The 18,229-nt window shown below is 35.9% G+C and overlaps 1 protein-coding gene across 3 annotated transcripts in view; it reads left to right on the top strand.

The window, feature by feature from the left end:
- The window catches only part of EHBP1 (EH domain binding protein 1), a 293,792-nt gene that overhangs the window by 114,635 nt on the left and 160,928 nt on the right, over positions 1-18,229 (top strand). For 2 of the 3 annotated variants that reach the window (XM_040993344.1, XM_040993343.1), the window contains exons 8-9: positions 1,569-1,691; positions 5,491-5,728. In XM_040993344.1, the coding sequence (XP_040849278.1) occupies positions 1,569-1,691; positions 5,491-5,728 (361 nt within the window). Of the gene's footprint in view, positions 1-758; positions 864-1,568; positions 1,692-5,490; positions 5,729-18,229 lie in introns of all 3 variants that reach the window. The other variant, XM_040993342.1, reaches the window with a different exon arrangement.

Genomic DNA, 18,229 nt, shown 5'->3' with positions numbered 1-18,229 from the left:
AGCAAACAGAAGGGTTGACTTGAGAGAAGAGATTTCATAGAAAACAGAAATAGAAAATGGTAGCTGTTAGCTGCTTTTCTTGTTTTAGTTTTTTGAGAGATGTCTTCTGTCTCTGGTTCACTCCCTAATGGCCAGATCAGTGAGAGCTGGGCAAGGCGAGCTGAGAGCAGAAGGTTCCTCCTGGTCTCCTACAAACAGTTGGGTCATCTTCTGCTCCTTTTCCTAGGCCATTAGTAGAGACCAGAATCAGCTTTACTCACTATACCACAATGCTGGCCCCTTGGTGTTGATTTTTTAAATTTTAGCGTATGAATAAGGGTTTATAATATACATATTCATGCACACAGAATCTTCGGTTTGAATGTAAAGTCTAAACAAATAGTGGATATATTCTTTGGTATCACAGGATACTTTTTAAATTGTTTCTAATATTTGTATTTAAGGCAAAATTCTGTGAAAAATATGGTTACTGAAAGTTGGTGTTGAATTCCTGGATTATTTATTATCTTTGTTTTATGTTTATTAACATAGTGTTATGTTACTAACATAGTTTTAATAATAAACTGCTTTTTTAAAAAATATGAGAACAGCATAACATTAGTTAAATACAGCTGTTCTAGTTCATCAGCTATAACATCCTTGAATGTGTTCTCTTAGTTATCCAAACATCCTCTCTTTTTGTCTTTTTGAGTAACAACATATTTCTTTTAATTAAGTGACTTTACCTTACGTTTGTCTTGACTGGCTTTTGTTTACAGAAATTGTAAACCAGTTGAATGCTCTGAGCAGCTTAGATGAAGATCAAGATGACTGCATAAAGCAAGCAAATATGCCTTCAGCTAAATCAGCCAGTTCCTCTGAAGGTCTAAGAGCTTTCCTTCTTTCCTTCTGCTTCTGATTGCCTGTATTTACTGTGACCTGCTTTCTTTTGACTTCAGTCTGTATTTAACTGTCAGTTTTGTCTATGTGCTTTATATATATATATATATATATATATATATATATATATTTTTTTTTTTTTGGTAACTTGTAGTGCACCAACAGTCAAGATGTCAGAACTTATTGTCTTTAGTAAATAAAGTCTTATACCAGGATCCCTAGTATATAGTGATTTCAAAACATCTTCCAAAATAATACTCCGTTGTATAACATAGTGGCATTTCTCCAGTGAGCTTATGTTATAGCTATATTGTTTCAAAAACATGTTCTTTCAGTAAACCCATTTTAGTTATTTTTAATTGGAAGTTCAGGATGTATTTTGTAAAAATTTCTCTCAGCACTTTTTATTGTATCAAACTAATGAAAAGGTCAAAGTTTTTTGGGGTACTTTATTTTCTGATATAGTTTTTAAATTATCTTGCATATATGCTTTTTTTTTTTTTGCTTTGGTTGAAAATGTTGGTATACTACAAAATACTTGAATGGAATTCTGCCTCTGATAAAATACCATATTTTATTATTTGCAGGTTTATTAGTGTGCGTTTTTACAATTTGAAATGTGTCTTAACTGATGGGTAGTTGTATTTAATTGTAACAATAATGGATGAACATGTAATGTTTGTTTCCAGAGCTTATCAACAAACTTAACTTTTTGGATGAGACAGAAAAGGAATTGGCCACTGTAAATTCAAATCCATTTGATGAGCCTGATGGAACATCATTAAATCCATTTGGAGATCCTGACTCTGAAGGTAGCAAGTTTTTCTGTACTTTTGAAGTCTTTATAACATTGAGTTCTCTTAAACTTCAAAGGCATGAAAAAATTTTCTTAAAAAAGTCAAAACATATTTTTATTTATAGTTATATTATTGTGTTTAGTTGCATTGATCCCCAACTCAAGGCAGCTTCCACTAAATTGTTTTCAAATTAAAAGGTAAGTCTTACTTATTTATAGGGGATTAAAAAAAAAAGATTTTATTTGATTTGAAAGCCAGAGTTGCAAAGAGAGAAAGAGATTGTCCAGTTCCAGGATGGCTACAACAAGGCCTAAGCCAGGAACCAGGAGCTTCAACCAAGTCTCCCAGGTGGGTGGCCCAGAGATTTGAGCCATTTTCCACTTTTTCCCCAGGCACATTAGCAGGAAGCTGAGTTGGAAGGGGAGCAGTCAGAGCATGATCAGCACTCATATGGATGGCAGTATTTCAGTGGTAAAACCACAATACTGGAGCCTGGGCTTATTTTTTAATTTAGTTTGGTCAAATAGATAGTAAAAGTCTAATGTTAGAGAACAATATTTAAGCTTACTGAGAGAGTCTAATTTATTTGGCCTACAAAATGAGGGTAAGTTGTAAGACATCCTTTTCTACCTGGATCCCGAGTGTGATGATAGCTCTGTGTCTCAGCCGAGAATCACAGTAGTGAGAATGAACATGAAGTACAAAGAAGGTCAGTCCCCTGCCTTCATCTATATTGTGCTTTTAAAGAATAAAGACCAGGAAATTTCCTCTTTTTTTTTTTTTTTTTGGCATTTTGAGTCATTTTTCTCATCCACTAAATTTGAACTCTTCAAGCCTGGGTAAGGACTGTTGAAGAAGTGAATTTTGTTTAATTAAACTCTTTGCTCAGAGTAAATGCAAGAATGATTAACCTCAGTTTGGATCTTTTTGACTGCTCATATGAAATCTTCATGAGCTATAAAAAATTTTGCTACTGCCTGTTGTGGTAAAATTAGGTTTCAACTTCAGGATTCACTCTGTTAGAATCATATCATTTCTTAATCCTTTTTCTTCTCTCCTTCCTTTAATTTTGTCCCTTCTTATCAGATTTAAAATAAGTTTAAGTTGTAGAGATTTTATTTTGTTTATGAACTATTAAAAACATCTAAAAATATTTTAATAAAAATTTTAATAAATCTTAGATTTAGAACCTGAGGCCCAATAGAATTAACTGATCATTTCAGAACCGAGTAATTTTCTGAATATATGTGCATTTATTTTTTGAGATACAGAGTAACAGGTAAATGTATTTTTTAAGAAAAGGTAAAATCAGTCTGATTCAGAATCTTTATACTTGTGGAAGTTTAAATATTTCTCTTTAAATATTATACATATTAGAGTCTTTGGAACAAGTATTTTCCTAGAAATTAATTTTTTATTGATTAAAACCTGCAATAGGTAAAGAAAAATAATTAGTCTTACTGTGTTTTTTTTCTGTTTTTTTTTTCTCTTTTGCTGTAAGACCTCCAGTTTTCTTCTTAAATTCATTTTTTTAGTTTAGAGATTTAATTCTCTTACATCCATGTGTTTTGGAAACCCTTTTAGAAAGTCATTAAGTGTGTTTGTTATATGGAATATTTATAAAACCCCTTTGTTGCTATTTGTTCTATCTATTGCCTCAATAGTTTGTATATTTTTTTTACTTTGGATTTCACAATTGATGAATTTTATTGATCAATTTTAGCAAATCTTCCTGAGAGTAAAAATGAAAATTTTATTTCTTTTAACTGATTAAGTCATTTTCTTGAGCATTTGAGATCTTATATTTGTTAGTTAAAGGTTGTGTAATAAGTTTTGCACTTCTATAAAGAAAAGAAATTTGTATTTTCATTACTATTATAAAGATTATTAGTGGTAGTGTCTGAATGTTGTCATGACATTACAAAAGTTACTCATAAATCTTCCCTCTAACATGCATTATATTTAAATTCATTTCAGTATTGAGTTATTGTTAATTTATGGATTTTGTTTCATTCTTTATAATTGTTTTACCATATTTTCAGAATGTCAATCCAAATTTTTTTGTTTACATAAAAACAGTAAGCTTTCTTAGCTAAATTAGTTTAACTTTATGCATGTTACTATTAATTATTACGAGAGAGAGTTCATGTATGTGCAGTCCTATTTGCTGATCCATTCTTCAGATGCCTGCAGTGAATGTCAGTGTCAAAGAGAGGTTATGTGCAAAGCTGGGAGTCCTTGAACTCAAATCCAGGTCATTCCAGTAGATGGCAGAATCCTAAATGTTTGAGCCATCACCACTGCCTCCCATGGTCTGCACCAGTAGGAAACTGATGTCAGAAGCCAGAGCCCAGTATTGAATCAAGGTATTCATGACTGGGATGTGGTTGTTTCAACAAGCATTTTAACTCCAAGGCCAAGTAGGCCAGTTGCCTACTTCAGTAGATTGGCTTGAAGATACAAAAGTCAGGCAAGCTTTTACTGTAGCATTTAAGAAGTCTTCATTCCACATCTGAGTATTTGAATTCCATACCCAACTCCATAACCTCTTGACTCCAGCTTCAAGCTGAGGCAGACCCAGAAGGCACTAGCAATGACGTAAGTTACCAAGTGCCTCCTACCACCCACATGGCAGATCTGGATGACATTTACAGCACCCAGCTTCAGCTCCAGCTGTGCTGTTACAGGGATCTCTTTGTCTCTCTATCTACCTCTTTTCCATCTCTATCTATCTCTTTTCTCTCCTCTCAAATAAGTCACTATATAAATTTTAGGTTATTTTGATTCTTTAAAAATGTTACTATTAAGTGTCAATCATGGAATTATCTTTATAATAGATAAATTGAATTACCACACATTAATGGTAATTGTTCTTGAGAGTGTTAATAATCAGTGTTCTGCCTTCTAAAATATTTTGTTAATATGATACAGTTAAAATCATTGTGTTTTTGTTGTTGTTGTTAAAATTATTGTTAACATACTTTTAATTATTTGGTCTCAGAAAATTTGAGAAAATATTTGTTATTATCAGGAAGTGCCCTGCGCAAATTTTGGACAGTTTTATTAGAAATTCTAATTTTGTTTCAAAGAATTAATAAAATATAAAAGAAGAAAAAGATTGGTGCTACGTACTTCATAAGAAATGTTGGAAGACTTGATACTATTGCAAGTTTTTGTGTTCTGAATGAAGAATTTTGTTTCTCGGATTATTGTATACATATTTAAATTTGAAAGAATAAATGCTGTACTGATTGGCATAGTATGTCTTTCACTATACCAGACTGAATTTGATATAATATTTTTAACTTGAGGAATATTTATGTTAGTCTCATTAGAATATGGGCTAGATTCAAGTAATATTAGAAAAAAAGCTAGAAGATTTTAGCTCTTGATATTTATGGAGACTTGCTTGTTGAAGACCTCAAAAAATAGGTTCAGTAATTACTATGCATCACTTTGAGATAGCCAACTAGTACAATGAAGCTGTATCCCTCAGAAGGTTAATATTTCCAGAATTGACATTCCATAAGGCTGTTATTACTAGAGATTCCAATAGCTTTCATGAAAGATTAACAATCCAAGGGTGCCATTGTTGGAAGCACTGTTCATGGAGAAATAGACAAGAGTCTTAAGATAACACATTTTCTGAACTTCAGGATTCCTTAGCACCTATGCTGTGTATTCTTGTTTCATTATTGCTTTTCTCTGTCTAGGTCTATACGATTTACTAATTAAAGATGATGTTTAAACAGTGAATATATAAGAAGATATTATATGGTACTAAATTGATTCATCTTTCACTGTTGCTTTATAGAAACAATCACTGAAACCATTTCACCTAGAAAGTCGGAAGAACCTTTTTATAATAACAGCTATAATCCCTTTAAAGAGGTACAAACTCCACAGTATTTGAACCCATTTGATGAGCCGGAAACTTTTCTAACTACAAAGGATTCTCCTCCCCACTCTACCAAAAGAAAAAACATAAGACCTGTGGATATGAGCAAATACCTGTATGCTGATAGTTGTAAACCTGAAGAAGAGTTGGATGAGTAAGTACCTTTCATTTTGCTGTCATCATGTCAGTCTCTCTGTTAACTACAGAGATCTTCTGTAATATACCTTTCAATGAGTTAAAAGAAATAATAATATATAGTTTATAAGTTAGTATCTAAGTGCCTCACATTTGAGTTTTTGTGATCTTAAGTCTTATTCTCCTGCCCTCTTCTGTATGAGTATATGTTTACCCTCAAGTGACAAGCAAAGAAGGCAATGTTCCTGGAATCTCTGGTTGAATTCTTTGTGATAGAAATAATGTTACAGTGTGGTGGTTTTAATTCAGACAGCACAGGCATTCTATTTCAATTAGTGTAGTAAGTCTGTTGTGAGAGCAAAATAATAATTTATGATATTGAAGACTTGCTCAAATGATTGACAAGGTCATAACATTAGTGAATTACAGTCTGTTGGGCTACAGACTGTGGCCAGGAGTATGTTTGAACAATAGAACTACCATTTGTAGCCATGATAGAGTATCCCATACTAGATTTAACCTCTGATCTTATACAATCAAAAAATGAAATAAAATACTTGAAGCAACAGTTTGCAGACATTGTACACAAGCAGCACGAAACAATGGTCTTTGAGAAAACAGCAGCCAAGAAGCTGAGTTCTGCAAATACCCAACCTTGTTTATTAAAAACAGTTTCCAGCTGTAGTTCAGGAAGAGTTAATATACCTAAATTGACGCAACAGACTTTGAACTTTGGGGTACCAAGGTAGCTAAAATTTTTGGATTGATTGTCAGAGAAAGAGCTACTAATAGGATTCCAGAGATCTGTAGCAGGCTTCTCCCAAATCATCAGCTGAGTATTTGTTCATCAAAGCATGAATATAAGGCAATTACAAAGGAAAAAGAAATACTGAATGCAATTCCTTGAATTACCCAGAACTGAAAATAGTTTGTTTTTGTACCAGTGAGAATAAAAAAGACTTTGTAACTCATAGGATATCAAGTGCAATCCTAAGAAGGGTTTTGCTTCATAAAGGGGAATCAAATTAGCCCTTTGGTAAATGCTGTTCTAAGCCTATCCAACAAACTTAAAGGCAGATTTCTGAAAAAGCAAACTAGTTCCAGATAACTTAACCATACCGCATTTAAAGCCTCCAAAATACTTAAGAGAACACAAAAAATTTAACAGCCAAAATTTATTCTGTCTGCCAATCAAAGATTTATCAGGTATTACTTAAAATCAACAGGGCCCTGCATGATAGTCTAGTAGATGAGTCCTTGCCTTGCATCTGCTGGGATCCCATATCCCATATGGTGCCGATTTTGCTGCTCCACTCCCATCCAGCTCCCTGTGACCTAGGAAAGCAGTAGAGGATGGCCCAAAGACTTGGGACCCTGGACCCACGTGGGAGACCTGAAAGAAGCTCCTGGCTCATTTATATGGGTTCAGCTCTGGCAGATATGGCCATTTGGGAAATAAACCAGCAGATAGGAAAATCTTTCTCTCTGTTTCTCTTTCTCTCTGTAGATCTGCTTCTCCAATAAAAGAAGTCTTTTTTTAAAAATCAAATGATAGCTGCTGGCTAGAATCTACTGGTGGGGGGTAGAGAGTGGTGCAGCTGATGTAGAATCAGTATGGAGAGTGCTCAGACAAATGACAGTTGATCTACCATATGACCTGGACATGTCATTCTTGGGAATATATCCAGAGGAAATGAAGGTAGCATGCAAGAGAGCAACATGCATACCTATATTTATAGCAGTACAGTTCACGATAGTGAAGATGTGGAGACAGCCCAGATGTTAGTCAGCAGATGAATGGATAAAGACACTATAGTACATCTACTCTATGGAATGGTACTCAGCTATAGACAAGAATGAAATCCTGCTATTTACAACAAAGTGGTCCCAACTGCAGACCACTGTGAAATAAACTCCCCAAAAACAAATATCATATGTTCTCTCTAATATAAGACAGCATATAAGCAAATGAAGAATATTACAGAGACGGCCAAACTGCGAAGTAATATTACAATGCATGTCTCCCAAATAAAGTAAAACTTCCATTTTGAAATATATAAAAATAGAATATATAAATATATATACCTGAATGCCATGATACTAAATATTCTACACATCATGATATCTAGCACATCATGATACATTTAAATAACAAAAAGTTAATCTTGTAACTGTTACTAAGACACTATACTACTATATTCATTCGGGAATAATTGAGAGAATACTCCTATAGCTACAAAACTGCTGTGGTAAGGAATATACACACGCAAACGTGTATATATGTAAAAGACTTATCAGGCATGTAAAGAAGCAGGAAAATCTGACTTGTAATAGAGAAAAACTTATTCATTGGATGTAGAAGCAAAAAATGGGAGAGACAATGAAATAAACAAGCACGGTAGAATAAAAATTGTAAATATATTTCAGATACCTATGAAAGCAGAAGAAAATATTAGTATGGGTGATATTTTTTTAAATGCAAACAGAATTTGTAGATATGAGAAATACCATGGATGGGATGAACTTTATGTTAGAAACTACGGAAGGAATTATTAGCAAACCTAAAAGCATAGCGATAGAAACTTTCCTGATTGAAACTCAGAGGAAGAAAATGAGCAGAGGATAAATGAATTGTTGAATGACTTCAAGTGGCCCAACAATATATGTAACTGGAATTTTAGAAGGATTCAAAGGAAGGGATAGTGGGACAAAAATTACATTGGAAGAAATAATAACCAAAAGTTTTAGAGGTGAAAATATACATAAACTTACTGATGCAAGAGGCTGAAAAAAACCTCAAGCAAAAGAAACATCAAGAAAACCATAGGAAGATTTCTCAATAAAAATAGTTCAAACTAGGGGACAGTGTATCCATTAAAAAGTATGGAATGCAAAAAACAAAAACAAAAATCTGTTAACACAGATTCCTATTTCCTACCCCCCCAAAAGAAAAAAGAGCAAAATATGAACAATATCTTTACATAAAAGGATTCCTTCACATTAAATTTTCATTGCAAATATGTTGGCATGGGGGAGGGGAAACAGTACCATAAGAAGAAGTCCTTCATGTATGAGGAAAATTTGGATCACGACAAAAGAGTAAAGAACACAGGAAATAACATGTAAATTTATATATATTAAATAATTGCTGTATTTTAAAAAATCTGCTAGAAGCTGTTTAAGGCTTACCTAGTCTTGTATTTAGGTTCTATAATCTGAAGTAAAATGTATGGCCTGATAGTGTCAAGACTGACTTGGGAAATTGAAGTATACCATTTTTAGCTTCTTAAACATAATGCTACTTGAAAATAGCCTGTCTGTTTTTCACAGATGGCATAATTTTTTTTGTAGAAAACCATAAGGAACCTCTAAAAAAGGCTGCTTGAACTAAAAAGTAGGTTTAACAAGGTTATAGGTTATAAGATCACTGCACAAATTCAATTACATTTTTCTTTGGTAACAATGTATAATCATAAATAGAAATTTTTTAAGTGCTCTGTATGAAAGTATCCAAAACAAAAGTAACAACAGCCTCAGGTAAATTTAAGCAAATATTTTTAGTGACTGTAAACCAAAACCAAGAAAATATTACTGAAAGAAATTAAAGCCCAACATTGATAGAAAAAAACTAAGATTATGAATTAAAAGATTAAGTTCTTTTTCACGGCTTTATAAACGTGTTGCTGGGTAAGAAGAATTCTCCAGATAAAACCAATGGGAGGTTGATCAAGCACTCAGTTGATACATATATAGATAGATAGATGAGGAAATTTATTAAGAAAATAGGCTTTGGTAGATTATGCAGGCAGAGAAGTCACACAATAGAACATATGCACCCTAAAGATCCTAAGATGCTTATAGGATGGTCCATTTACCATCCAAAGGTCTGAGAACCCAACAGGAAGTGGAGTTGCTGTTACAGGGTCTAGAGTTTAAGAGCTGCAAAGCCTGGCTGCTGTTATCATCATCATCATCATCATCATCATTAGAAATGCAAGATTTCCAGAGAGAAGGAGAGAGGAAGATCTTCCATCCACTGGTTCACTCCCCAACTGACCATAGCAGCTGAAGCTGAGCCAGTCCAAAATCAGGAGCAAGGAGCTTCTTCTGGGTCTCTCACGTGGATGCAGGGTCCCAAGGCTTTGAGCCATCCTCTTCTGCTTTCCCAGGCCACAAGCAGGGAGCTAGATGGAAAGTAGAGCGGCAGGACATAAACCACTGGCCCATATGGATTCCTGGCATGAGCAAGGCAAGAATTAAGCTATCTGGCCACCGTGCTGGGCCTAAAGCCTGGTATTGTACTGCTCAAGAACAAGGTGCATCACAGCTCCAGGAAAAGGAGGCGAGGTTATTTTGCCTTACCTCTATTTTTATTATATCCAAGACCCTATCTGTGGGAAGGGGTATGCCCACATTTAGAATGATTCTTCCTTGCTTGATACATTCAGACTCAATGTCAGTCTCCACTGAAATACATGTTCTCTAGATATTAATCCATTAAGGTGACACCTAAAATCAACCACCACAGGCAGTAAACCAGACGAAATTTTACAAGCATTTTATAGTTGTGAGAAATATCCTCACCTGGTTTTTCAAGAGCCATACTTGGGCTCAGGAAGTGTAACAGAAGTGAGAATTTATTACTTGTCTTAAAAGATCAGGTGTCTGATGAGCAGGCATACCCCAGGCAGTTACACTGTGTAACTTATATTCTGGTATTCAGGTTCCTCCCTGGTTCCTCGTTGACAGAATACTATGGGATATAGAATCTTCCCAGATTTCACCTAAGTTACGGTTACCTTCCTACTCTGTACGTTTACTTTCCTCTTGTCAGTTGGCTGCTCCAGAACTTCCTGTTTGCCTAATGAATTTTGCTACACATGCAAGTCAGCTAACAGTAATTCTCCATTCTGTGTTGAAAATGGACATTTTCTTATTTAATTGGTAGACTATTTTAAAAATAGCTCTGCTAGTAAGAAATCTAGCATAAGTCACTTCGACTTATGGTAAGACAAAATATGAGAATTTATACTGCCTAATTTCAAGACTCATTAACCAGGATATTATAATACTGACCAAGAGAGGCCCAGCACTGTGGCCTAGTGGCTAAAGTCCTTGCCTTGTATACGCCGGGATCCCATGTGGGTGCTGGTTCTAATCCCGGTGGCCCTGCTTCCAATGCAGCTCCCTGCTTGTGACCTGGGAAAGCAGTTGAAGATGGCCCAAAGCCTTGGGATCCTGCACTCGTGTGGGAGATCCAGAAGAAGCTCCTGGCTGCTGGTTTCAAATCACACAGCTCCGACCATTGTGGTCACTTGGATAATGAATCAATGGACAGAAGATCTTCCTCTCTGTCTCTCCTCCTCTCTGTAGTTCTGACTTTCCAATAAAAATAAATAAATCTTTAAAAAAAAAAAGAATGGGAGTCTGCAAATAGATCCATGAATATTTTGGCAATTTAAAGTTATTTATTTATTTGTTTGCTTGAAACCTATCATGACTGAGAGATGGAAAGAGATCTTCCATTCACTTGTTTGCTCCCTTCATAGCCACAACAGCCCTGTCTGGGCCAGGTTGAAGCCAAGATACAGAAAGTCCATCCTGATTTCCCACACGGTTAGAACCTAAGCACTTGGGCCGCCTTATGCTATCTTCCCAGGCACATCAGCAGCAAGTTGGATGAAAGCAGAGAATCCAGAACTTGAACTAGTATGGTGATTGGGATGTCAGTATTGCAAGCAATGGTACTTAGCCTGTTGTGGCACAGTTTGGGCCCTTATTTTGCCAATTGATATTTGACAAAACTAGGAGGGGTCAGCATTTTGGCACAGAGGTGAAGATGCTTCTCTGACACCAGCATCTCTTTTGGGAACCTGTTTGAGTTTCAGCTGCTTCACTTCCTAACTAGCTCCCTGCTAATAGGTATGGGAAAGCAGCAGAGGATGTTAAGTGCTTGGGACTGTGATTCACATGTGAGATAAACTGATAACAGTTCCAGGCTCCTGGCTGTTGTGGATAGAAGATAACACATTTCTCTGTAATTCTGTCTTTTGTACAACTAAATAATTCCCTTGAAATAACTAATGTATGATCAAAATAAAACGTCTTATGGGTAATGGAGGTGATGAGTAATAGCTCCACACCTAGACTATTTGAATTGAGTGCAAACCTTCGGTACATTCTGTCATACCAAGATGCATGAGCCTTATACAACATACTCATACACACCCTGCTCTCCTATTAACAAATTAAAGAGGCATCTAGTGTTTATTTAAACTTTAAAATGCCTTAATGAAAACTAAAATCAGAATCCCAGGGAGTTTCCTTTTGACCATTGTGTTTCCACATGAAAGTCATAGTGTTTATAAGTTTCCTGTGGATAAAGAACACTCTAAATTGCTCAATCATCTGGGCTTACCAGAGGAAGCCAATAAATACTCCAGCTTCCTTTTACCCTTTAGAAGAAAGCAGGTATTTGGAAGATGTACATCAGCTAATGTGCGCATTAATTGTTATTGTTGTTGTTTTTCAGAAAAAAACCTGTAGTATTTGTTTGGTGTTTTTCTTCTTTTTTCTCTGAGAGTTTGTTAAATCTAATATTAGTACTGGCAGTTTTTTAAAGCTTCTTGCTTTAGTAGTAAACTTGTGACCTTTTGTAAAGTGAAAAGCTTATATGACTCATCTTCCATTACCAAACCTTTCCCATATCTTCCAACATAAAATGATCACAAACAGGACTGAATTCTTTGATGTGTTAAACAACTTTTCGTGCCCCAGCATATCCATCAGCACAAGAGAAAGTGTTCATTCTTTTCCTACTGTTGCCATCTGATCTTTACATTTAGAAATTGCATGGTTTTCTATTTTTTATGTTAGGGGAGTAGTTCAGTTATTCCAGTTTATGTTGCAAACTTGGAAACCTATGAAGTTTGTTTAATATAGAACATTTGTAAAGGGACTTTTGAGACTCCGCATTAAATCATTCTCATATTAGTTGTGTCAGTTCATCAAAAAAACCTGTGACTGAATCCCATTCAGAGAAGCTACATGCCTGTTGTAATAAATCTCAGTTATTTTTCCAAAGCAGTTTAGATTTTGAAGGTGAGGAGAAAAAACTACAGATTTGGTTAAAACCATGCTTCATTTTTCCAGCATATTTAACTCAATTGTACTTCTACCCAGCTTTGGTTTTTCTTTCTGTAATTCATTTTTTTGCATGGATTTCTAAACAGTAAATTATGTTCCTTGAAATGATGTTTTATGGCTTTACACATCTTTAATGTAAGTGATAAAATTTCAGCTCACAGTGTGTGTGCATATTAATTGATTACTCAAGAATGAAGTACATAAACAAGGATAAAAATAATTCTTATTTATTCTAAGGTGTATGGGAAGTCCTGAAGTATATTATTCAAATCATGTATACTCATCAGAATGTGGAAATTGTGTTAATTCCTTAAATATTTTTACTTACCTAAAAATACTATTTAGTATGTATACTGTCATGCATAAATTTATACATTATGTAGTCATGCAGCACTTAAGAGGGATTTACATTTAGAAGCTGTGTTGGTTTCTGTTTCTTGTGTTGAGGGTAGTTCAGTTATTTGATTGGGGAGAACAGTTTGTTTATTCTGAGAAATATGTCATTAGACAGTTATTGAGTGAATGTCATAGAGTGTGCTTATAAAAATTAAGTCAGCTGGGAAGGTACTAAGTGATATAATTTTTTTAGTTGATTTTTTTTAATTTATTTTTTTGACAATCTTGACATAATTAGGATAAAAAGGTTCAAGCGCTATAGGAAGATGATCAAGACAATTAGTTCCGTATTGTTTCCTTAATATATCTGATGTAAAAGGGGATTTTTAAGGGAGAAACCCCAGCCAGCCTCCCACCCACCCCATGTCCCGGATGTGGGACATGCTCCGAGGGTCTTAATCAAGTGGTTTTGATAGTTCAACAGTTCTGAATTGCTGCCACTGTCACCACTCCAAGCACAATGATAAGTGATATAATCTTATGGGATCCTCATCGAGTATGGGGTCCATTGTTCACAGAATTGTAGTTATGTTGTGCATGGCTGTATTTTTAATTTATTAATTGTCAATTATATAATTGTTACCTTTGTAGAGATCGATGTACAGGCATTGTTACTGTCTATTCTTTTTTAGTAACACTTTTTAAATGGGTCTATATTAATTCATATAAATTGAGTTTATACTAATTTCATAAAACAGATGTACATATTTTAAAATATGTACTTATGTGGTTTCTGGTAAGTTCATTTTGTTGTACAGCCAGCTAACTAACCCTAATTCTCCCGTTCCTCGGTTGCCTCTGGTTGCCTGTTATATACTGTCTCTCTCCATGGCGTTGGCTATTCTGCATATTTCTTGTTTATTCTTGAAGAGTAGGCAGTTCAGTTTTTAGTTTGGAATGTCTGTTCTGCCAAGCAGAAGCATCATTCAGAACCTTTAGATATGTAGGCTTCTTAAACTTACTCTGAGTAAGTTGTTGTGGTGCTCAGCATGCTATTGTAATGCAGGTGACTTAGAAGTATGTGAAGACATTGATTTTCATAATCCTTCTGGTATATAAGTTTGGTCTAGGGCAGCTTGAATCCTTGGCACCTCTAGTTTAAAGTAGCTCCCTTTGTTTACCCTAGCATTTTATACAAATCACATTTTCAATTCATGACACAGTATGGAAACGCAGCTCTAATTTGTTGTTTTGATTATGTCTCCAGCAATATGAACCTCTGGAAATAAATTGATCTGAGATTGTTTTATACTTATGTTTATCTTCCCTATACATAAGTCATTAAAGCAGTCTTAATTAGAAGCATGAAGAAAAAGGGTAACACCAAAATACCTTGCTTATCCCTGCTAGGTAAATTTATTTTTTTCTGAGTTTTTATATTTATTGAAAGGTAGATTTACAAAAAGAAGGAGAAACAGAAAGCGCTTCCATTTGCCAGTTCACTCCCCAAATGGCCACAACGGCTGGAGCTGAGCCAGTCTGAAGCCAGGAGCTCCCTTGAGGTCTCCCACATGGATGCAGGGTGCCAAGGTTTTTGGGTCATTTTTCAAACATTTAATACTGGTAGGTAAGATTTTTTAAAGTATTTGTTTCATATTCTTTTTCTCTTAAGTGTAGTTATAAAAAATGAGGAACAGAAAATAGATTTCTGTATTATGTGCAAATTCCACTTAGCTAAAAGCAATTACCTTCAAATATTCAGGGAAGGATGTTTATTAATCATTATCATGAGTACAAGAGAATAGCAATACAAGTAAAATATATTTTCTCTCTGCTATACTAGGTACTCAAAATCTCTTGTGATCTGATCATCAATAAGTCCTTAAGCAGAAGTTTAGATAACTAGTTAATGATTCTAGATAAGTCTGATACTATTGTAATTCAAAGAGTAAGCACATTTGAAGCAGAGGCCTATTTCATCTATGGGCCTAATGTAATAACATTCCCTTGCTGTAATCACTATCCTTGGGTAGTCGAGTCCTTAGCTCTGTGGACTCAGAAATTCTATAGTTACTGTACACACATGATAAAGTGCTTTTGGAAACTGCTAATGTTGCAACAAATAAATAATATCCAGAACAACAGTTTATCACTATGCATTAGAAGAAAAACCATTGTACACACCAGCTACTTATCTTAATGGACAAGTATTAAATTTCGTAAAATAAGTTAACAAGGGAGCCTTCTGCCTGGGCTTAGGCTCTGGGTAAGGGGCAGAAAAGTTCTCACTGAGAGTTTATCAGCACAAGCCCACCCTCTTTGAGCTTTGACATTGTATTGGCAGAATTGTATGGAAACACCCAAGACAGGAAAGCAGCATATAAAGAGATCATTGGCAAAAACAAGCATAAAAAAACACTGAAGAGAGGCACTCTCAGCTCAGACTACAAAAGAAGTCCTCAGATTATCCTGTGAACTGATAACCTAGGATTACAAAATATACTAGGAAACAGTTTGCCAGGAGAAAGAGGGTACCGAAGTAATACAGGCTTATACATGTAAGAACATCAAGTAATTACAATAAAATAAAAATGTATGATTAATAGGTAAAATCTTTGTACCTGAGATGTCATACACCCAAGTATGTGAAGAAGTATACTAGGATTAATAGAGGTCATGTATTGTGGTGTCACATGTTGAGCCACTACTTGAGATCTCCACATCGTAGGAGTGTCTGGCTCAAGTCCCACCTGCTTTGTGCAAATGTGTCTGGGAGGCAGTGGATGATGGCCCAGGTAAAGTTCATGCCTTTCACATGGGAGTTCCAGATGGAGTTCTAAATTCCTGGATTGGATTCCCAGCCCTAGATGTAGGCATTTTGGGAGTGAACTGGTAGATTGAAGATCTCACTTTCTCATTCCCTCCTTGTTTCTCTTGTCAGTCTACCTTTCAAATAATCTTTAAAAGAAAACAAAGAATTCAATTAGAATTGAACATTGAGACACAAAAAAAGAGAAAAATTAAACTCGATTGGAAATACAAGGGAATTATCCAGGATGTAGCACAGTAGGCTTACTTTGTTAGGAAACATGACAGATTGGTAATTAAACATACATATAATAAGATTTTCTAAAGAGGATAGGGCCCAGCGCCATAGCATAGCAGTTAAAGTCCTCTAATGCTCTGGGATTCCATATGGGCACCGGTTCCCATCCAGCTTCTTGCTTGTGGCTTGGGAAAGCAGTCAAGGACGACCCAAAGCGTTGAGACCCTGCACCCGCGTGGGAGACCTGGAGGAAGTTTCTGGATCCTGGCTTCATATCAGCACAGCTCCAGCCATTGTGGCCACTTGCTTGGGGAGTGAACCATCGGATGAAAGATGTTCCTCTCTGTCTCTGCTCCTCTCTGTATATCTGACTTTCCAATAAAAATAAATAAATCTTTTTTTTTAAACCCCTTTTTTTTTAAGATTTATTTTTATTATTTTTTCATTGGAAAGGCGGATATACAGAGAGGAGAGACAGAGAGGAAGATCTTCCGTCTGATGATTCACTCCCCAAGTGAGCCGCAACGGTCGATACTATGCCGATCCGAAGCCAGGAGCCTCTTCCGGGTCTCGCACATGGGTGCAGGTTCCCAAAGCTTTTTGGGCCGTCCTTGACTGCTTTCCCAGGCCACAGACAGGGAGCTGGAAGGGAAGCGGGACTGCCGGGATTAGAACCGGCACCCATATGGGATCCCGGGCGTGCAAGGCGAGGACCTTTAACCATTTGCACCATCACACTGGGCCCAATAAATAAATCTTAAAAAAAAAAAAAAAAAAGATAGGGCCCGGTGTGATGGCGCAGTGGTTAAAGTCCTCGCCTTGCACGCCCCCGGATCCCATATGGGTGCCGGTTCTAATCCCGGCAGCCCCGCTTCCCATCCAGCTCCCTGCCTGTGGCCCGGGAAAGCAGTCAAGCACAGCCCAAAGCTTTGGGACCCTGCACCCGCGTGGGAGACCCGGAAGAGGCTCCTGGCTTCGGACCGGCATAGCATCGGCTGTTCTGGTCACTTAGGGAGTGAATCATCAGACGGAAGATCTTCCTCTCTGTCTTTCCTCTCTGTATATCCACCTTTCCAATAAAAAAAATAATAATAAAATAAATCTAAAAAAAAAAAGAAATAACACAGAACAAACTTTATCACAGATAATGACTGGTAATTTTCAGTGTTGCTAGAACAAGTTAATCTTTAGATTCAGGAAATATAAGGACTCTGAAAATGGACAAAATGATTAAAAGTGATCATTATTTGGTTAGTGTTGTGGTATAGTGGCTAAACTTGTGCTAGTGATGCTGGCATCTCATATGGACACTGGTTTGTGTCTGAGCTGCTCCACTTCCAGTCCAGCCTCTGGCTTATGGCATGGGAAAACAACAGGGTAGTACAATTCCTTGGGCTCCTGCACCCATGTGGGACACTTGAAGGAGGCTCCTGGCCCTTGACTTCTGATCACCTCATCTCCAGCCATGGCAGCTGCTTGGAGAACGAATCAGCAGATGGAAGATTTCTCACTCTGTCTTTACTTTCCTCTTTAACTCTACCTTTAAAATAGAAATAAAAATGAATCATTAAAAAAGGCAATCATTACACAAATCTAGTAAAATTGCTTAAAACCAGATATAAAGAGGTGATCTTAATATCAACTAGAAAAAAGCTAGCTTAAAAAGAAAAAAGAATAGATTAAAAGCTAGTATCTTCAAAGTGCTGAGATAGAAAAACTGGCAGACTTGCTTATCCTGACAAACTTATTTAGGTATGAAGCTGAAATAAACACATTTTGAAAGCTTGGGAATTAACCACTAGAATATGTCCCATAATGAAAAGGGAATTTAATACATGAAAAGGTATGAAATACAAGAAAAAATAATGGGGGGTGTAGCATTAAAAAAAATAAGCCAGCATTTTTTTAAAAAAATTTATTTTTATTGCAAAGTCAGAAAAACAGAAAGGAGGAGAGACAGAAAAGATCTTCCATCCATTGATTCACTCCCCA

This window comes from Ochotona curzoniae, unplaced genomic scaffold (genome assembly GCF_017591425.1).
Source record: "Ochotona curzoniae isolate NIBS_2020 unplaced genomic scaffold, NIBS_Ocur_1.0 contig_883, whole genome shotgun sequence".
In the NCBI taxonomy this organism is placed as follows: Eukaryota; Metazoa; Chordata; class Mammalia; order Lagomorpha; family Ochotonidae; genus Ochotona; species Ochotona curzoniae.
Note: the sequence above shows the minus strand (reverse complement) of the source record. Positions and strands in the feature narration are given on the sequence as shown.